Raw genomic sequence first — 22761 nt, forward strand, 5'->3', positions numbered from 1 at the left:
AGGAAGATGGCGTTCGAGACTTGTCGCCAAACCCCTCCATGCCAAAACCCGATTCAAACTCTCTCCAAGGAGCCCCCAGGCATGTAGTATTCAAATTCCCATCCGGCAGCAGCCCCTAACCGGCGAGGCGAACCAACGCCGACCATGAGCGCCGCTGGACAAGAAGAAAGTTGCAACCTTTAGACGCCGATCGATCCGAGTTTTGCAGTAGGTTCTTCCACTCTCTTTATGTGACATAGAAAAGGCAAAATAGTCTTAAAAATAAATAAAACAACATAATTGAGTATTAGGGGATAAAATGAGTAATCTTATAGGTAAGGGGAAAAGTTTATAATTTATTTGAGTAAGTGAAATTAGTGTAGCTGAAATCAAGGCGAATGTACATGTTCCCTAATAAATATGCATGGTTGAATGAAGCATGCAGGAGGTAAATTTGAGACTAGGACCTGATAAGGATAAACCATTATTTCAAAAAAAAAAAAAAAGGATAAACCATATGTAGCTAGCTCGACGTTAGAAGCATGCAGATCATAAACTTATACAGGCCCAAAGTTGAAAACTCGAAAGTGTGATTGTGATTCAAATAGGCCCAATGCATGTCCCACTCGCGCGAAAACAAACAAGATTTCCCCAAGATGAAATGGATTGGATGGGATTTCTTATCCTTAACCGATTTCTTTCTCCCACACTCTCTCCTCTTCACTCTCTCTCTCTCTCTCGATGAAAGCTCAGTAACCCACCGGACTCCATGGAAGCCCTCTTCGTCAACCAGTACTCCATCTCCGGCGGCCTCAAACTCTCCCCCAACCTCACCGCCTCCTCTTTCCCTTCCCAACCCCACCTCATCATCCGCCTCAGACTCAGACCCGCCCCCAAATCATCCATCTCCGTCATCCAAAACCAACAAAACCAATTCCTCGAAACGCAGAAACCGCTCTCATCAGACTCCGCCGACGAGTCGTACGGAGAAGTCGACAAGATAATCGGCAGCAGAGCGGTGGAGGGTGGCACCGGAATGCAGTACTTGATCCAGTGGAAAGACGGGCACGCCCCTTCCTGGGTCTCCTCCGACTCCATAGCCAAAGACGTGGTTGCCGAGTACGACAGCCCCTGGTGGACCGCTGCCAAAAAGGCCGACGACGCCGCTCTCAGGGAGCTCCTGGAAGCCGAAGACGACCGCGACGTTGACGCCGTCGACTCCGACGGCCGCACGGCTCTTCTGTTCGTCGCCGGTCTGGGATCCGAGCCGTGCGTCCGGCTGCTGGCGGAGGCCGGAGCGGACCTCGATCACAGGGACAACGTCGGCGGGTTAGCGGCCTTGCACATGGCGGCCGGGTACGTGAGGCCAGGTGTCGTGAAGCTATTGGTGGAGCTGGGGGCGGACCCGGAGGTGGAGGACGACAGAGGACGGAAGCCGTTGGATTTGGCCAAGGAGGTACTGAGCACGACTCCCAAGGGGAACCCGGTTCAGTTCGCGAGGAGGTTGGGGTTGGAGAGCGTGATTAGGGAGCTGGAGGGGGCGGTGTTCGAGTACGCGGAGGTGCACCAGTTGTTGGAGAAGAGAGGGAAGGGGGATGCCGTCGAATATTTGGTCAAATGGAAGGACGGTGGAGATAACGAGTGGGTCAACGCGCGGTTCATTGGGGAGGACTTGGTGAGGGACTTTGAGGCGGGGTTGGAATACGCTGTGGCTGAGGGAGTGATGGGGAAGAGAGTCGGGGACGATCGGAAGATGGAGTACTTGGTCAAATGGACGGATATAGATGAGGCCACGTGGGAGCCCGAGGAGAATGTCGACCCCGATTTGATCAAGGAGTTTGAGGACAAGGGGAGTAGTACCGGTACCGGGGTGCCCAATGTGGGATAGTTTTGATTTTCCTGTAAATTCATTGACCTGAAAATTTGAAATGCTGGCTTACATTATCAATAGTTTGTTTGTTTTTTTTTTTTTTACTTTTTGTTAAAAAAAAAAAATTTCTGCAAACAAACCGATAGTATTACAACAGGATGGATAAGAATGAATCTATAAGACGAACTCCTAATTTTCTATTCACAATTACAAAGTTTGAAACCATTGAGCATTTATTTTGCAAATGTGGTATTGCTAGAGAGATCTTGGGTGACGCCCCCCCCCCCCCCCCCCCCCCCCCTCGGGTTTTCCTTTTCTTCTTCAAGTATGTCTTGGAAACAGTGATTATTGGAGAAGGCTACTTCTTTAACTCCCAGTTTGTTTGATAAATTTCTCATCTTGTTATGGAACCTTTGGAACAATCGAAATGACAAAACTTTGGAGAGGGCAGTCTAAATGTAGACCAAGTTTGTTCTTCTTGTCTATGGCTTGGTACGAGGAACATTACAGGCTAATAAGCCTAACAATAGTTCTGCTTCGGCTAGTCAAAAGAGTTGTAAACGATGGCAGGTCCCTAAAGATTATGTACTTAAATTAAATGTTGACCGTGCTTTTTTGACCAATGTCCAGTTCGGAGGTACAGAGGGTGTGCTTTGTAACTCCAAGGGCAGTTCCTTGCTGCTTTCTCACACATGATGAATTTGTCAGTTCTCCTCTTCATATAGAGCTTCTGGCTATGAAGAATGGTCTGGAATTACTACAGGCAATGCAAATTTCTCATGCTGTGGTGGAAAGTGATTGTTTATTGGCTGACCAGGCTCTTAATACTTTGCAATGTGCGTTATCTCCTTTGAGTGCCCTGATTCTTGATATCAAAGACTTGCTGAAATCTAATGTAGGAGTTAGAGTCATCTTTGCTCCTAGGCAAGCAAATACAGTAGCTCATAGGCTTGCTAATCATAGTTTCGATTCTAATGTATATCTTGAGTGGTTTGTTAATGCTCGAGAGTTTATACTGGATGCCCTTATGTATGATTCAAATTGTACTTAGTAATAAAATTCATTCCTTTTCAAAAAAAAAAAATAATTTACAATTACAAAGTAAGCACCAATACCACTGCATCAAATGATCATAGACATTTTCAAGAGAAGTTACCTTGTCAAATAGAATTTGAGACATTTCTTACGGTGGTGAACTATAGTGTTCAAAATTGCACCGTGTCATTCGACTCATGAGGTACGATTACTAATAGCAAATCAAATGTCAATTTAGGACAGTCAATGATGCAAGTTTTGGATTTCTGGATAAGCTCAACCACAAAGAATGTCCAAGGTTCATGAGGGCGCAGGAGATACCATTAAAAAAAAAAAAAAAGACCACGTTCAGTTAACTTTACTATCCTTCACCCCAAATACGGGCAAAACAATACATATATACAAGAACAATTACGTACGCAATGTCGGTACAACATGTTGTAACATTTTAATATTTTATTTATTATTGAAATTAAATTTGGGTGAATTTATTTTGCGTTTAATTTATAAATTTATTTGTGTGTTTAGATTCAGAATTTATTTTGAATTTTATTTTGTAACTCATGGTGTTTTATTTTGGGTTTTAATTTTTGTAACCTATGGCATTTGGTTACTACCCTATTAATTGTAGGGAGTGTCCTAAGAGCCTATAAATAGCACCATTAGTTGCATGCTCAAACACATCATTGCTTTTACGTAATATTGTTACGAAACACTACTATTCGCCCATCAATTTTCTTTCCAAAATCCCCCAAAGTGTCTTGTGTGTTTTTTGGCTAAAGAAAGGTGTTCTTTTGGTGGAGCTTTGGGTTCCTCCAATTTGTGCAGATTGGTGTGAGCCACACAACTTGTTGTTGGGCTGTTGTATCCTGGAGGGGACAAGTCAAGAGATTTCTGGTGCACCGGCATTGTTCCGCAGAGGGCTTGAATCTCCTTAAAGAGAGTGAGATACCCGAGCCTCAGCCTTTTGTCAACGAGTTTCTCATATAGAAATTATAATTTTATTGTAATTTCACCAACAATTTTAAGGAGATTCAACAACATGGAGCATGCACAAGAGAAACCGTTTGACAATATGGGAAATCTCAACTTGAGAAAGATGAGTATAACTATTCTTTTTTATCTCTTGACTTATTTCTCATGTAATGTTTATGATTATAATGAACTACTCACTGTTATTCAAAGAAATGTTGAGACGTTTTGTAGATCAACATGGAGAGAGTTCCAAAAATCCATGCGTTACAAACAAAAGGAGATTTTCTTGGAGACCTTGACGACTTGCATCCGAGTTGAGGAGGAAGCAAGAGGTCAAGATGTTCTTATGCAAGATACAAACAATGACACCTCCAAGGTAAATTTAGTATCTTCCAATAATAATATGCCCAATGGTCATTTTCATAAAAATTCTCATATGCAGGCAAAGAAGAAAAATATGAAAAAAAGTTGGTAAACCTCACCAACAGAATAAAGGCAAATCAAGCTATGTGAATAAGAACCAATATCCTCCTTCAGAAAATAAGCAACAATATACTTGTTGTTATGTTTGTGGCAAAAGTGGGCATATTGCTCGAAATTGCAATTACCGAAAACGTGAGTCTGTTCCTCAAGCTCACGTCACTGAAGAACCATATGTGGCAATGATAACTGATGTAAATATGGTTCAAAGTGTTGAAGGATGGTGGGCAGATTGTGGTGCTAATAGGCATATCTGCTATGATAAAGATTGGTTCAAGAAATACACTCCTTTTAAGGAGCCCAAAACAGTTATGCTTGGAGATTCACATACTACTCATGTGCTTGGAACTGGTGAGGTGGAACTCAAATTTACTTCTGGTAGGGTGCTAACTTTGAAAGATGTGTTGCATACACCCTCCATGAGAAAAAATTTGATGTCTAGTTATCTTTTTAATAAGGCTGGTTTTAAACAAACTATGGAATCTGACCAATATGTGATCACCAAAAAAGGTGTATTTGTGGGCAAAGGTTATGCTTGTGATGGCATGTTCAAATTGAATGTTGAGAACAATAATAAAGCATCTACTTCAGTTTATATGCTCTCTTCTTTGAATTTTTGGCATGCACATTTATGTCATATAAATAGTAGATATTTGGGAATCATGAGTAGCTTGGGTTTAATTCCTTCAGTGCAAAAAGATTTTGAAAAATGTGAGACTTGCAGTAAAGCAAAAATTACTAGAAGGCCTCAAAAAAATGTTGAAAGGAATACCGAGCTATTGGAATTAATTCATACAGACTTGTGTGAATTTGAGGGAATTTTAACTTGTGGAGGTAACATGTATTTTATCACTTTTATTGATGATTGTTCTAAATATGCTCATGTCTATTTGTTGAAAAATAAAAGTGATGCTTTTGCCAAATTTAAAGAGTTCCTCCTTGAGGTTGAAAATCAATTCGGTAGAAAAATTAAAAGACTCCGAAGTGATAGAGGGAGAGAATATGATTCTTCTGAATTCAATTCTTTTGTTCAATCTTTAGGAGTGATTCATGAAGTTACTCCACCTTATTCACCTGCATCTAATGGTGTGGCAGAAAGAAAAAATAGAACTTTGATTGAGTTAACAAATGCCATGTTGATTGATTCAGGTGCTCCCTCTAATCTTTGGGGTGAAGCAGTTTTAACTGCTTGTTATGTGTTGAATAGAGAGCCACATAAAAATACAAAAATTACACCATTTGAGGTGTGGAAGGGGCATAAACCAAATTTGGGTTATCTTAGAGTTTGGGGTTGTCTAGCCTTTGTGAGGTTAATTGACCCTAAAAGACCAAAATTGGGTGCTAGAGCTACTACTTGTGTTTTCGTTAGATATGCTTTAAATAGTACAGCCTATAGATTTCTTGATGTTGAAAATCATGTTGTGATTGAATCTGGTGATGCAATTTTTCATGAAGAAAAATTTCCTTTTAAATCAAAAAATAGTGGGGGTCAAGAATCTAGAGAAAATATTTTTTCACAACCTAGTTCTTCTTCTTCTAATTTGCATATACAAGAAACTAATGAAAATGAACCTAGAAGAAGTAAGAGAGCTAGAGTTGAAAAAGATTTTGGCCCTGACTGTTATGTTTATAATATTGAGGAAAATCCTATTTCTTTACATGAAGCTTTATCATCACCAGATGCAATTTTTTGGAAAGAGGCTGTAAATGATGAAATGGAGTCTCTAATTTCTAATAATATTTGGAAATTAGTAGATTTACCAACAGGTTTTAAAACCATTGGGTGTAAATGGGTCCTTAGAAAAAAGCTCAAACCGGATGGAAGTGTAGACAAATATAAAGCTAGACTTGTTGCTAAAGGCTTTAAGCAAAAACATGATCTAGACTTTTTTGATACTTTTTCTCCGGTTACAAGGATTACATCCATTAGATTATTGATTGCTATTGCTGCAATTCATGATTTGATTATTCATTAAATGGATGTGAAAACAGCTTTTCTAAATGGTGATTTAGATGAAGAGATCTATATGGACCAACCAGAAGGTTTTATAACACCTGGTCAAGAGCACAAGGTATGTAAGTTATCTAAATCCCTTTATGGTTTAAAGCAGGCTCCTAAACAGTGGCATGAAAAATTTGATTCCTGCATGATTGAAAATGGTTATAAATCAAATGAATGTGACAAGTGCATATATTATAAATCTTGGAAAAATTCACATGTTATTATTAGTCTCTATGTGGATGATCTGTTAATTTTTGGCTCAAATTTGCATGTAATTGATGAGACAAAAACTATGCTTAAGAGCAATTTTGATATGAAAGATCTTGGTGAGGCTAATGTTATTTTGGGCATGAAAATAACAAAAACATGTGATGGTATTTTTCTTGATCAGTCACATTATATTGAGAAAATTTTGAAGAAATATGATTATGTTGGCCACAAGCATGTGTCTACTCCTTTTGATTCAAGTGTTCACTTATTTCCTGTTGAAAATGAAAATGATGTGATTAATCAAAAGGAATATGCTAGCATAATTGGCAGTTTGCGCTATGCAACTGACTGCACTAGACCTGATATTGCATATGCAGTTGGAGTACTTAGCAGGTTCACAAGTAAACCAGGTAAAGAACATTGGCATGCAATTGAGCGTGTTATGAAATATTTGCTTGGTACTAAAAATTATGGATTATTTTATAAAAAATATCCTGCTGTACTTGAAGGCTTTTGTGATGCCGATTGGAATACTCTGTCAGGTGATTCTCTCTCTACCACTGGTTATATTTTTTCATTAGGTGGATGTGCTATTTGTTGGAAATCAAAGAAGCAAACAATAATCTCTAATTCAACCATGGAAGCTGAACTTATTGCTCTAGCTTCAGTAAGTGAAGAAGCAAATTGGTTGAGAGATTTATTGCATGAAATTCCCTTGTGAGAAAAACCTATACCACCTATATTGATTCATTGTGATAGCACTGCAGCTATTGGTAGAGTAAATAACCGTTATTATAACGGTAAATCCAGACCTATAAGAAGAAAGCACAGTACTGTGAGATCATATTTGAGTGATGGAATTATTAATGTGAATTATGTTAAATCATGTGATAATCTTGCAGATCCTTTAACTAAGGGCTTGGCAAGAGAAAATGTCTGGAATACATCGAGGGGGATGGGAATGAAGCCCATATCATCATGAGCCATATATGAGGACACCCAACCCGGTGATTAGAGATCCTAAAAACTGGGTTCAGTGGGAAAAACGAATCATAAGGTGGCCGTAAGAAAAATGCACTATATTTTCTTACTCATCCCTATGATGTAAGTGCATTAATCTTGTAACGTATATGAAGGTTGCGTTCACTTAAAACTCTTAATAAAATTTGTAGCTCATATGAGTGGGATGTCATAGTTACAAGAGCATCCTTGACGGATTTTACCTATATGAGTGTGAGAGTGGGGCCGCTCTCTATAAGAATTGGGCTTATTCTTGAAATATACTCATGAAAACCGGGATAAGCACAAGGCCGTAACGTGCTGGCTAATAAAGCTCAAATTAACACCTGAATTATTATGTGTGAGCAGTAGTTCTTATTTTCCCTTAAGCAGTTGTAGTTCAAGTCTGAGACCACTATCAACTCTGGAGTAGGAATTGCTGTTTCACTAAGTGAAGGTTCAATGCAGAGCACACCTTCATGATGCATAATGGTTCGTCTTTGGCCGGTAACTTTGGTTTATATTTGTTTTTAAAATATTAAAATGAGTGGGGGAATGTTGTAACATTTTAATATTTTATTTATTATTGAAATTAAATTTGGGTGAATTTATTTTGTGTTTAATTTATGAATTTATTTGTGTGTTTAAATTCAGAATTTATTTTGAATTTTATTTTGTAACTCATGGTGTTTTATTTTGATTTATTTTGGGTTTTAATTTTTGTAACCTATGGCATTTGGTTACTACCCTATTAATTGTAGGGAGTGTCCTAAGAGCCTATAAATAGCACCATTAGTTGCATGCTCAAACACATCATTGCTTTTACGTAATATTGTTACGAAACACTACTATTCGCCCATCAATTTTCTTTCCAAAATCCCCCAAAGTTTCTTGTGTGTTTTTTGGCCAAAGAAAGGTGTTCTTTTGGTGGAGCTTTGGGTTCCTCCAATTTGTGCAGATTGGTGTGAGCCACACAACTTGTTGTTGGGCTGTTGTATCCTGGAGGGGACAGGTCAAGAGATTTCTGGTGCACCGGCATTGTTCCGCAGAGGGCTTGAATCTCCTTAAAGAGAGCGAGATACCCGCGCCTCAGCCTTTTGTCAACGAGTTTCTCATATAGAAATTATAATTTTATTGTAATTTCACCAACACAACAGCCTATAAATCGATCTATTATGAAATTTTTTTTAGCTTCGGAACGTTGTATGCAACTCAGAGAAAGGGTCTTTTATGTTGTTCATACTAACATTGTGTCTCATATAATCATGCTCTTCAACACAACATTAAGGTCTCTCAAGTCTCCACATAAACAACATATATATGTGTGTGTGTATATATATAAAAGAACAATTTAAAACATTAGAACAGAGACATGCATTCACTAAGCATGAAAAACTTATTTCGTCAAAAGCTATGATCTCCTTGTATGATAAAAGAACAATTTAAAACATTAGAACAGAGACATGCATTCACTAAGCATGAAAAACTTATTTCGTCAAAAGCTATGATCTCCTTGTATGAAAGAGGTATGGCCAAAATCATTCAGGATATAAATGAAACAACATAGTGATAAAACCATTGATGATTTAGCTCAAACAACGATATCAAAACAAGACATTAATGGTTTTCATCTGCTTCATATCCATGGGTCAAAAAATCATCAAACAATTCAGATTAGACCTCAGGATATTGGATGTGTTTTACAATTGTTTAGTTGTTTACTTGGTCCGGCCTTTAGAGCTGCGAATTGCACCGCACACCAAACAGGCTTCTCTGGGAAATCACCACTCCTGTTTCATAAATGGAAATAATGAGTCAAATAAGACAATATTGAGAGAATCAATTTTCTAATGTAATATTACACCCATTCAGTGGTGTATATAAACAGATTACAATCGTACTACAACTATTGTGTACTAATGTACTACACAACATATACAAGGTAAGTAGTTACAATAATATATTCCCTTATAGTCTACTCCTAATAGGGAATGATGACTCACACTAACACTCCCCCTCAAGTTGGCGCATATACATCAACCATGCCCAACTTGCTTAGTGAGTCATAAAACGCCTTCCTGAAAACTCCTTTGGTAAGTACATCTGCAAGTTGCTCTTCAGTTGGAACAAAAGGAAAGCTAATGATTTTGGCATCTAGCTTCTCCTTTATAAAGTGACGATCAACCTCCACATGCTTAGTATGATCATGCTGTACTGGATTCTGTGATATGTCAATAGCTGCCTTGTTGTCACAATACAACTGCATGGAATTTTTGAGTATGAAACCCAGATCACATAACAGATTTCTCAGCCACAACAATTCACACACTCCGTGAGCCATACCTCTATACTCGGCCTCAGCACTAGAACGTGCCACAACTTTCTGTTTCTTACTCTTCCATGTAACCAAATTACCTCCCACAAAGGTAAAGTAACCTGATGTCGACCTCCTGTCTCTGATATTTCCAGCCCAATATGCATCTGTGAAGCCACAGACCTCAAGAATGTTGTTGTGTTTAGAAAATATTACTCCCCTACCTGGAGCTGACTTCAAGTACTTCAGAATTCGCAAAACAGCATCCATGTGACTCTCACTCGGATTATGCATAAACTGACTCACCATGCTCACTGCATACGCAACGTCTGGTCTGGTATGAGCTAAATAAATCAAGCGCCCAACTAACCTCTGATAGCGAGCTCGATCAGTAGGTACCTGATCTGGATACTCAGCTAGACCATGGTTCTGCTTAATAGGAGTGTCAAGAGGTCTGCAATCCAACAAACCTGTCTCTGTCAGCAAGTCAAGAATATACTTCCTCTGGCACAGATAGATTCCTTCTCTCCCCCTGGCTACCTCAATTCCTAAGAAGTACTTAAGCTCACCCAAGTCCTTCATCTCAAACTCAGAGCCTAGCTGTCTCTGCAGTCTATCTATCTCAACAGTGTCATTACCAGTGATTACCATATCATCCACATAGATAATTAGAGCTGTTACCTTCCCCTGTTGATGCTTGAGAAACAAGGTATGGTCTGAGTTGCTCTGCCTGTAACCAACCTTCCGCATGAACTGTGAAAATCTTCCAAACCAAGCACGAGGTGACTGTTTGAGACCATACAGAGACTTTCTCAATTTGCATACAAACTCACCAGGAGAAGCAACTACATACCCTGGTGGGAGGCTCATGTATACTTCCTCAGCTAACTCTCCATGAAGAAATGCATTCTTGACATCAAACTGTCGGAGTGGCCAGTTTAAACTAGCTGCGAACGAGAGCAGAACCCGAATAGTATTCATCTTGGCAACATGAGCAAAAGTTTCTTCATAGTCTATACCATACGTCTGAGTAAATCCCTTTGCTACAAGACGTGCTTTGTATCGATTCACTGATCCATCTGCATTATGCTTTACGGTAAACACCCAACAATAGCCTACAACCTTCTTGCCTTGTGGTGGAGGCACAAGTTTCCAAGTACTGTTCTTCTGCAACGCCTCCATCTCTTCATCCATAGCCGTCCTCCACTTTGGATCCCCCAACGCATCCTGCACTTTGTTAGGTACTGATACAGTAGATATTTGATTCATAAATGATTCATATGACTTAGACAACCTCCTAGTGGACATATAGTTGGCTACTGGATATGTTGATTTGGCAGTAAGAGTAGGTTCATATCTTTTGGCTGATTGACCTCGAGTGGTCCTATGGGGTAACACATATTACTCAACATTAGACTCACTACTACTAGTATCAGTGGATGGACATACCTCAAATGGGTGATCTTCAATACCAGGAAGCTGTGGGTCAGGGGTAGAAGCGATGGCAGGAGGGGCAGTTGTGTCTTCAACCTCATTCTGAGTGATGGGAACTGGTGCTTCTGCTGCTGGACGCAGCGAGCTAATAGTTTCAACCGGATCCGTCAAAATACCTCTTGGCTGTGTGTCTGCTCCTTCTCCCTCTGATTCCTCCCCCTTTCCATGATATAGCTCTTCAAAATATGAATTCTCCCCCTGAAGAGCTGTATCTGAAGAGGAGAAATAACTCATGTCTTCAAAGAAAGTAACATCCATAGTGACATAATACTTGCTGGTGGGTGGACGAAAGCACTTGTACCCCTTCTGATGACCTCCATAGCCAACAAACACACACTTAAGGGCCCGGGCATCCAACTTAGACCTCTGATTTGTTGGTACATGGACAAAGGCGACACAACCAAAAACACGAGATAGAAGATTGTGAAAGGATGGCAAGGAGACATGAGAGGCGAGAACCTCAAATGGAATTTTGCCTTGAAGGACACTGGATGGAAGACGATTGATAAGATGAGAGGAAGCATGTATAGCATCGCCCCAAAGATACTTAGGCATATGAGCACTAAAAAGAAGGGCACGAGCCATATCAAGTAAATGACGGTTTTTCCGTTTGGACACTCCATTTTGTTCTGGGGTTTGTGGACACGTGATTTGGTGAACAATCCCATGGATGTTAAAAAACTCTTGGAACACATGATTAACATACTCCCCCCCATTGTCAGAACGAAGGACTTTAATGGTGCTATGATATTGTGTTTGAACAAGATTACGAAAGGTTTGAAAAGCGGGGAAGACTTCATCTTTGGTTTGAAGAAGAGCAACCCATGACAATCTTGTACAATCATCAATAAACAACACAAAATATCGCATACCCGATACAGTAGGCTCTCTAGAAGGTCCCCAAACATCAGAATGAATCAACTCAAAAGGAATAACATTTTTATTAGAAATACTAGGAGAATAAGTAGCACGATGACTCTTGGCCAAAACACATGTTTCACAATGTAAAACTGACTCATCCACACCAATAAACAGAGTAGGCATGGTTTTCTTCATAAGACTAAAAGATGGATGCCCTAAACGGCGATGCCACAACCAAATCTCACTTAGCTTATCAGAAGTTGAAGTCAAAGCGGCTTGGGACGGTGCTCCTGGTTTCTCTCCTGCGTATGTTTGATCCAGATGGAACAACCTGCCCCTCAGATACCCCCGACAGACTATCTCCCTGGTGAGAAGTGATAGGAGCATAAATGCGACAAATATAGTGTGAAATCCCTTACACTTTTCTTAGCTATTTCCTTTAAAAAGTCAGTTTTAACTTTGTTTTCTTTTTAGGTAGTTCGTGGAGTGATTCAAGAGAAATAAGAGCTGAAAGGGAGCAACGAAGCCATGGATCATGAAGTACTGATGCAGAGGACCAATTTTGATCAACCATTTGGCCAGAAATTACAAAGGAAATCCACGGAAATCGTTGTGTAAAACAGTTGCTGCAAAGCAGAAAACTGCAGTTTCAGAATCAGCTTTCTGGGAACGGTTTTGAGGAGCAATTCTTGCATCATTCCATCTTCAAATTTGAAGAAAGGTCCAGCGATCCTTAAATAAATGATGTTATACTTCGACTACAGCCAAATAACTGGTCTGAAGGGTCAACAAGGCAGTAGGAAATCAAAGTCGAAATATGCTTCCCGATAAGGCAGAAACTGTCAGCTTTTCACGAAGCTTTTTGGGAGATCTTTTCCGGCTATTTTCTTGGAGTTTTTCCAGAAGGTTATTGATCATTCTAGATGATATGATGTCATAGAGCACGTGGGAGTCAAGAACCATCCAGAAAATTGTCAAGACAAAGTCGTTCCTTGTCCAAGAAGGAAGCTTCAGAGTCAGAAATTGAATCCTAGTCAAAACAGGACGGTTTTGCAGAATTCTTCTTTGGACGGATTTCCAGGGCATTTTTGGGAGGTTATTGCTGCTGAAAATATGAAGGAGAGTCCTAGAATGATTCCTCAAGATTTTGGGAAGATTATTAAGGCTTGAAAATCATTTAATTATGCACCAAGTAGAGTAATACTCAAGCAACTAGGAGAGGCTTTCAAAGCTGAATTGGAAAAGGAAACTTGGGCTGTGTATTCTATATATATAGAGGCTCTGAAAACATTGGAGAGCACCATCCTACAGCGCCATCTTCTGCTCCCAAACCCTAGCACACAAAGTCTCAAAAATTCCCAAGTATTCAAGAAGGAAAACCGTGCAATTCACCATCCACTTCCATCAAGCTCCTGCCGTGCCCTATCTTGAAGGATTGCCTGCATCTAAGGCTGCCTAAAAGTGAATTCGTGGCTCTCATACTCTGCTCTTTACGGTTTTTATTCTTTTGTAATCGAATACTCATGTTTTTAATTGTTGAATTTAAAACGATGTGTGGCTAGTTACTTTTGTTAGGGGCGAGGTTTGAAGCCCCAATTATGTAGAACATATGTTTGTTTAAATTTAGTTTCTTGATCTGTGGTGTGGATTGGTTGTTTATCTCTGATTGATTGAAAACTTTTGCATGTGTTTATTTTATGGTGGCCAACATAGGATTTATGCATGTAATTGGAGCTAGGTTTAGAAAATAATTCACCTAATCGTTTTGTTTTCTAATCCACAAGTATGCATGACTTTGAACAAAAGTTGATGTTTTAAACAACTAGAAGAGCATGCTAGGTAGGCGTTCCACACTAGACTGCAACTCTATAATCAATCGTTTCCATGAGATCTTAATGCTTCAAATATGTTGACACTATATGTGTTGTTGATAGGATAGCGTTCTATACCTTGATTGCATGTTTGATAGGCTTAGCTATTGTGCGTTCACGTAGACTAAGTAATTAGGGAAACATTAATAAGGGACATGATCTGCTCCGACTTGTTTCTTGATTGATTTCTGTTCACACCTTAGTAATTGAAACTAGGTTAACTTAACATTGTTCGAAAATAATTGGTGGTGGATTTCCGAGTCTCTAACGTTTTCTCCATCTTATTTTTCTCAAACTTAAAATTGAAATTGCTTTCTTTGTTTTCCTTTAATTTTCGTAAACCCTAAAACCCCCAAAACATTTATTCTTCTTTTCTTCTTTTATTTCGTTGCTTCCTTTCTTCTTCTCCTTATTCTATGGTTGTTTTCTTTTCTTTTAGTTAGTTTCTTTGTTTGTTTGATTTGTGTTCTTTGATTAGTTTAGATTAGTTTATTTTTATTTTCTTTGTGATTAATTGGTTACCCTCAATCTCTGGCATCGAACGATCCTTGCTTACTCTATATTGCTAACGACTACATCTTGCAGGGTTAAGTTGAGCGCTTGTTTTTAGCGTATCAATTTTTGGCGCCGCGTCGCCGGGGATTGAAAAATACCTATTTTTCACAATTTTAATTCAAGTTTCGGTTAGAGGTTGTAAATCATACTTGAGTAGTTTTGGAATTCTGGTTTTTAACATTGACTCTATCTCTACTTCCTCTAGGCGCATCTTATTACAACACGATGTCTAGGATTGGTCTGGATACGAGAAGTGTTCTCAAGTGAGCTTTGTCTCCACCAAAATTGTTCCTTACCTACCTGGTCGTGTTGGAAAGGAGTTACCGAACGACGTAGAGAGAAAGTTTTTGTTAACGATTAGAATTCTATTTCTTTTCTAACTTGATTTACAAGTTCTAGTTGAAATAAAATTTGTTTTGTGTTAGTCTTTCATAATTTCGTCCCTTACATTTATTTCCCCTTGTTTTTCGTTTTTCTTCTTAGGGTTCTAACGCCATTCTTGTTTGTTCCTCAGGTACTTCAACTCGTTTATGCATACAAGGAAAAATCCAAAAGGCGAGCTTGTTCCTTTTGATCCTGAACTTCTGAAAACAATTCGAATCAATAAAAAGCTTAAGGAAGCAAGCTCGTCTTCACCAAAGGAAGAAGGAGAGGTTTACGACATCTCATCACTTTTCCAAGAGCAAGCTTCAACGCCTACACCTCAACCAATGGCTCTCACCATTAGGCAACTTTCAACCTCTGTGATTCCACCAGGTGGTGTCCCCACTTGTATAACCTACCCTGATGCAGTTGAGGGAGCAACAGTTGACTTTGAGTTGAAATCTGGGCTACTTCATCGTCTTCCTACATTCCATGGTCTCTCTATGGAAGATCCCAATCAACACTTAATGGAGTTTCAGTTCATTTGCACAAGCATGAAGCCACAAGGAGCTGATGAGCAAATCTTGAAGTTGAAAGCCTTCCCATTTTCGTTGGCTGACAAGGCAAAGCAATGGCTTTATGAGTTGCCAAGTGGACGCATCACATCTTGGGCAGACATGATGAAGGCATTTTTGGAAAAATACTTCCCTACATCTCGTATCATCATGCTTAGGAAGAAGATAAGTGGCATTCAACAAGGGCAAGATGAGTCCTATGCAGAGTACTATGAAAGGTTCAAGACCCTTATCACTCAATGCCCTCAACATGGCATGAAGAATGAGACCTTGCTCACTTGCTTCTATGATGGTCTCACCAACTTGGAAAGAGATATGCTCGATGCAGCTTCTGGAGGATCGTTTGTTGACAAGGAACCTGCAGCTGGAATGATCTTAATTGAGAATAGGGCCTTGAATCAACAACAATATGGCAGTTCCAAGTCCACCCATACACGTGAAAAAGTTAATGAGGTAAGTACTTTGGTTCAATTGGAAGATAAAATTAACAGGCTTACTTCTATTGTTTCTCAGGGAATGAAGGGACAAGTTATGGTATGTGGAGTGTGCTCAATGCAAGGGCATATGTCTGACCAATGCCCTCAACTCATGGAAGGAGGAAACTTTGAAGGTGTCAACGCCCTAGGGTTCCAACAAGGGTACCAACGTCCAAGGAATGACCCATATTCTAACACCTACAACCCTGGATGGAGGGATCACCCCAATTTTCGTTGGAAGGACAATGAAAACGCCCAACCATCTTCTCAAGCCTTCAATCAACGTCCTCCAGGCTTCTTCCCAAAGCCTCAGGCTCCTCTAAACCCTACTTCTTTCAATACTTCAAATTCTAATTCTAATGTCTCTTCTTCTAATGATGAATTGATTAAAGCATTAGCAAAGTCTACTCAAGCTTTACTTGCAGGTCAAAATAATCATGAGAGACAGATCAATACCATTGGTACTGACATGGCAGAGATGAAGAAACAAATGAGCCAAGTAGTGGAGTTCATGGGAAAATTTCATGAGCAAGGTAAGCTCCCAAGTGGCACCATTCCTAATCCTCACTTTGAGCAAGCACAAGCCATAACAACAAGGAGTGGAAGGACCACCATAGACCCCCCTATGGCGTCAAAGAAGAACCAGGTTGTCCAAGAGGATGAGGAGGATGTCATTGTCCAGAAGAATGACAAGGAAGAAGATCCTGCAACGCAGAAAAAGGAAAGCATGACGCCAAAAGAAAAGGATAAAAGTGGATCTGCTACGTCCAGGATTGAAACTGACCTTGCAATCCCAGAATCTGCTACGCCCAGGATTGAAGGCTCATTGCAATCCCCCACGAAACCAGAAACCAAAGGTAAATTGTCTAACTCTTCAGTTCCGGTTAATACTAATGCTTTCTTTTCTCCTTTGCCTTTTCCTCGCAGATTTGCTAAATCCAAACAAGAAGAAAGCGACATGGCTGTTTTGGATACCTTTAAAAAAGTGCAGGTCAACATTCCCCTTCTTGAAGCTATAAAGCAAGTGCCCAAATATACAAAATTTTTGAAGGAACTTTGTACAACAAGAAGGAGAATTCGAGAAAAGGAGGTTGTGAAGGTGAATGAGAATGTCTCAGCTGTTATTCAAAGGAAACTTCCCCCAAAATGCAAAGATCCTGGAAGCTTCACCATTCCTTGCGTTATTGGTAACACTAGATTTGAGAATGCCATGTTAGATCTAGGTGCATCTATAAATGTTATGCCTTATTCTGTTTATGTATCTTTAGGTCTAGGTAAACTTAAAACTGATAACGTAATTATTCAATTGGCGGATAGATCTAAGGCCTTTCCGAAAGGATTGTTGGAAGATGTGCTTGTGCAGGTTAATCACTTAATCTTTCCCGCGGATTTTTATGTTTTGGACATGGAGGAATCTACCATAAATCCAACGCCACTTTTGTTGGGTAGACCTTTCATGCGGACTGCTAGGACAAAAATTGACGTCTATGCTGGTTCTCTAACCATGGAATTTGATGGAGATGTGATAGGCTTCAACATTTTTGAGGCTATGAGGTATCCAATTGAATTTGATTCATGCTTTTCTATTGACATACTTGATACTCTTGCACAGAAAGTTTTGGAAGCAATAAGAGAGGATACGTTGGTCACAACCATTGAGCAAGGCATTGGCTACACCCATGATGGCGTCATAATCCCCATGAAGAAACTTCAGGAAACGTTGGACCCTCCAGTATTGGAGGACGTTTCTTCCATTGAAACTCATCTGCGTTATGAAGGTAAAAATCCTCCCTCTTTATCAATTCAGTTATCTACTAACAAACCTCTTCCTTCAGTGATTCAGGCTCCTACACTTGAACTCAAACCATTACCAGATCATTTGAAGTATGTTTATTTGGGAGATGCCAACACATTGCCTGTCATAGTATCATCCAAGTTAACGCCATCTCAAGAAGAAGAACTTGTTAAAGTGCTAAAGAAACACAAGACTGCAATTGGATGGACATTAGCTGACATCAAGGGAATAAGCCCCACCACTTGTGTGCATCGAATTCTTCTTGAGGAGGGTGCCAAACCAACTAGAGAGGCTCAACGTCGTCTTAACCCTCCAATGATGGAAGTTGTGAAGAAGGAAGTCATCAAATTGCTAGATTGTGGCGTCATATACCCTATTTCAGACAGTAAATGGGTCTCACCAGTCCAAGTTGTGCCAAAGAAGTCCGGAATAACGGTTGTGAAGAATGAAGAGAATGAACTTGTGCCCCAAAGAACCGTGACTGGCCATAGAGTCTGCATCGATTATAGGAAGCTTAACGCCACCACCAGGAAAGACCACTTTCCTTTACCCTTCATCGATCAAATGCTTGAGAGGTTAGCTGGTCATTCTTTTTATTGTTTCCTTGATGGTTATTCTGGGTATAATCAAATATGCATAGCTCAAGAGGATCAAGAGAAAACAACTTTCACTTGTCCTTTTGGCACTTTTGCTTACCGTCGAATGCCATTTGGACTTTGCAATGCCCCAGGTACGTTTCAAAGATGCATGCTCAGTATTTTTTCTGATTACATTGAGAAAATAATTGAAGTTTTCATGGATGATTTTAGTGTTTTTGGTGATAGCTTCGAAAATTGCTTAGGAAACCTAGAATTAATCTTGAAACGTTGCATTGAAACTAACCTTGTTTTAAATTGGGAAAAATGTCACTTCATGGTTACTCAAGGTATTGTTCTAGGGCATATTTTTTCTTCTAGGGGAATAGAAGTAGATAAAGCTAAAGTTGATCTTGTTCGCTACTTACCCTCTCCCACTTCTGTGAGAGAGGTTCGTTCTTTTCTTGGACATGCAGGATTTTACAGACGCTTTATCAAGGACTTCTCCAAAATTGCAAGACCCCTATGTCGACTTTTGCAAAAGGAGGTGACATTTGAATGGAATGAGGATTGCCAAGCTGCGTTTGAAAAATTAAAGGAGCTCTTGACCTCTGCTCCTATCATGCTTCCTCCGGATTGGTCCTTACCATTTGAGCTCATGTGTGATGCCTCTGGTTATGCAGTAGACGCAGTGCTTGGCCAAAGAAAAGAGAAAAAGCCTTATGCCATCTACTACGCCTCTCGAACTTTGAATGATGCTCAATTGAATTATTCGACTACAGAAAAAGAATTATTAGCTGTTGTTTTTGCTTTGGATAAATTTAGATCTTATCTACTTCAAACTAAAGTTGTTATTTATACTGATCATGCAGCTTTGAAGTACTTACTCTCAAAGAAGGAAGCAAAACCGAGGCTAATACGATGGATTCTTCTTCTACAAGAATTTGATGTCGAAATCAAGGACAAGAAGGGGAGTGAAAATGTTGTTGCAGACCATTTGAGCCGCCTTGTACATGGTGAGGACGCCATACCTCTTGTGGAAACTTTTCCGGATGAACAACTCTTCGGAATTGAGGTAAGTGAACCTTGGTATGCAGACATAGTCAATTTCTTAGTCACTAAAAAAATACCAAACACGTTGTCAAGTTCTATGCATGCAAAACTTAAAAAGAATGCTAGGCAATATGTTTGGGATGATCCTTATCTTTGGAAATTTTGTGCGGATGGTATAATTAGACGTTGTGTGCCTGAAAGTAAGTTTAATCATATCTTGACGTTTTGCCATTCTGAAAATTGTGGAGGTCATTTTGGTTCTAAGAAAACTGCTCTTAAGGTGTTGGAATCTGGTTTTTATTGGCCTAGTTTATTTAAGGATGCTTATGCTTTTTGTATGTCATGTGATAGATGCCAAAGAACCGGAAACATAGGACCTAAAAATCAAATGCCTTTAACTAATGTTTTGGTTGTTGAAATTTTTGATGTTTGGGGTATCGATTTTATGGGACCTTTTCCTTCATCTCAAGGTTTTCTTTATATTCTTCTCGCTGTGGATTATGTCTCAAAATGGGTGGAAGCAAAAGCCACCCGGACTAATGATTCCAAAGTTGTTGCAGATTTTCTTCGATCTAATATTTTCTCTAGGTTTGGAATGCCTCGAGCAATCATAAGTGATGGAGGATCGCACTTCTGCAATAGATCAATTGAAGCCTTGCTTAGAAAGTATAATGTGACACACAAGGTGTCAACGCCATATCATCCACAAACTAGTGGACAAGCAGAAGTGTCAAATCGTGAAATCAAGAAGATTTTGGAGAAAACAGTTAGCCCAAGTCGCAAGGATTGGAGTCAAAGGCTAGATGATGCCTTATGGGCGTACCGGACAGCGTATAAGACACCAATAGGGATGAGTCCCTTTAGGTTGGTGTATGGAAAAGCTTGCCATCTACCTGTGGAATTGGAACATCGAGCTTGGTGGGCTGTGAAGAACTTTAATATGGATTTAGATGAAGCTGGGATTCATAGAAAGCTTCAAGTGAATGAGTTGGAAGAACTACGTAATGATGCGTACGAGAGCTCCAGGATTTATAAAGAGAAAACTAAGGCCTTTCATGACAAGATGATTCGTGGGAAAACATTCATAGCAGGCCAAAAAGTTTTATTATTTCACTCTCGTCTCAAACTCTTTCCAGGTAAGCTTCGCTCACGTTGGGTTGGTCCTTTTGTTGTCACTTACGTTTTTCCCCACGGAGCTGTGCAAATTCGAAGTGAGCAAACAGGCAATGAGTTCAAGGTGAATGGCCATCGCTTGAAGCCATATTACGCAGCCTTTCAGGAGAGCAACGTGGAGGAAGAGGACCTTCATGACACACCACCTCCCATGGATTAAAAGCATTCACTACGTCTGGCTGATGGACGTTAAACCAAGCGCTTCTTGGGAGGCAACCCAAAGAATGTTTTCTTTGCTCTATTTGTTTGCTATTTAGTGCCTTTTTATGTTTTTAGTTTGTGTGCAGGTCGTCAGGTTGAAAAGAGGTGTGAAAGACGTTCCTTCTGTCAAAACAGAGTATTGACCATACAGTCCGTCTACTTTAGACAACTGCCGATTTCCGCTCAGATGGAACCATATGATGTACCATACATGGATGGAAAGATCATTGAGTGTAGTTTCTGTAGGTTTTTACAGAACTAGATTCGGAGTTCATATGAGTTCCCAGTTCCAGTTTGAATGCAGCAGGGTCAGTCCAGGGAAACAGAAAACTGTGCAGTTGTGTCACAGAAATAGAAAAACTGGGCGTATTTCCGTGGATGAAATGAGGACTTCTTTATATGGACTCAAAGCTCTATAGGTCTACTACCTTCAGACCAAAAATCTTGTCCATTGAACCAGTGATATTCCCGGAATAAAGAGAGCTCGCAAAGTCCACTTTCACCTCCAAGTGGTATAATCGTCATCTGACGCTGCCTAGAAACATTATGGGACCTGGAACATGGGCTGCCGACACAAACTTAAGGTTTCCGAAGATGCAACAAGACTTCACATGGAGCTTACGTTAGGAAGTCAAGACCTTATGGTCTTGAGGTTGGGGTCTTTTGTTGTCATCTCCACAGGTCGTGAGCATTGGGAGGTCTACAAGGGGAGCTTCTCTATCAACCTTCTCACCTTTCTTCTTTTAAATTATTATTATTTTTTTTGATTTCCTCTCTTTACGCTTCTATTATGCATTGTTTGATTAAATTTGCCATACATTGAGGGCAATGTATGATTCAAGTGTGGGGGAAGGGAATCCAATTTGAGTCTTATTAAAAAAAAAAACCAAAAAAAATTGAAAATTTTCAAAAATCCAAAAAAATAAATTTCGTTAGTTATTTTCTTTCTTTGGAGTCTTTAGTTCTTGTTTTCAGTTTTTGTTTTGTTTTTCGAGTCTTAGGTTGCTTTCAACTGTCTAGGATGAACTTAATCTCTGAAATTATGGATAAGAGAGGACCACAATATTGGGATGATGTTAAAGGAATTCTTTGGTTAATTATGATATATACAAAGCATATGATTGTGTAGTAGATGTGGTTTTTGTTGACCTTGGTACAGAATTATGAGCATGTGATGATGAGTTTTGATTCATAATAACCATTGTGAGAATTTGAGCCTATTTGCGATTCTTTGTGAGTGTTCATTGAAAAATTATACTCCTATTTTCTTGGCGATGCTTAGTGATCTCATTATCTTTCTCTTTGATTGACTGCTTGCCATAGATTAAGTTTGACGGACTCTAGAGATTACTAGAACTTGCTCTTGTACTGGTCGAAACTTTTATCAATACATGTCCCTGATTCTGGAAAGGATAAAGGCACCTAGGAACTTCCACCAAAGCCAAAAATAGCTTGTGTCCATATTTGTGCCTGTCGTGGGACTCCCCTAGTTTAACCCCTTTGAGCCTACATTTAAACCTTTTTCTTTCATCACCCTCAATATTCTTATCCCTTAAACTTTAGTATAGTTATATCCCTACCCTTGTTCTAAGGATTTAGTGGAGCTAATTCACGAGACATACAAGATTTTGAAGGCACTACAAGAGATGATGGAAGGAAGCAAGTGTGGGGGAATCAAGACATACATCTTGAGTTGAAAAAGTGTAAAAGCCTTGCCATAAGAAAAAAAAAAAAAATTTGTTATATGCCGAAAAAAAAAAAAGAGAATGGACGGCAAAGAAAAAAAAAGTGAAGATATGGCAAAGGCATGAGATGGATTGATGTATGTACTTGGGTCTCTAGTTGTGACTACAAGAAGAGGTTAGAGTGAAGAAAGGGCCCAATACAATGACATCCGGCCCTCAA

General features: G+C 39.5%; 1 protein-coding gene and 1 non-coding gene across 2 annotated transcripts; one reads left to right on the forward strand and one right to left on the reverse strand.

Annotated features, from left to right (window-relative positions):
* The first annotated feature begins 645 nt into the window (after positions 1-645).
* Positions 646-1979, forward strand: LOC112172239 (signal recognition particle 43 kDa protein, chloroplastic). Its single transcript, XM_024309504.2, has one exon. The coding sequence runs from the start codon at positions 749-751 to the stop codon at positions 1865-1867; it is 1119 nt and encodes a 372-aa protein (XP_024165272.1). The 5' UTR covers positions 646-748; the 3' UTR covers positions 1868-1979.
* A 13754-nt stretch (positions 1980-15733) lies between these two features.
* On the reverse strand, positions 15734-15840 carry LOC112174994. Its single transcript, XR_002926294.1, has one exon. It is a non-coding gene; the product is annotated as a small nucleolar RNA R71 (small nucleolar RNA).
* Positions 15841-22761: the final 6921 nt, after the last annotated feature.

Source organism: Rosa chinensis, chromosome 6 (genome assembly GCF_002994745.2).
Source record: "Rosa chinensis cultivar Old Blush chromosome 6, RchiOBHm-V2, whole genome shotgun sequence".
NCBI classification, from domain to species: domain Eukaryota; kingdom Viridiplantae; phylum Streptophyta; class Magnoliopsida; order Rosales; family Rosaceae; genus Rosa; species Rosa chinensis.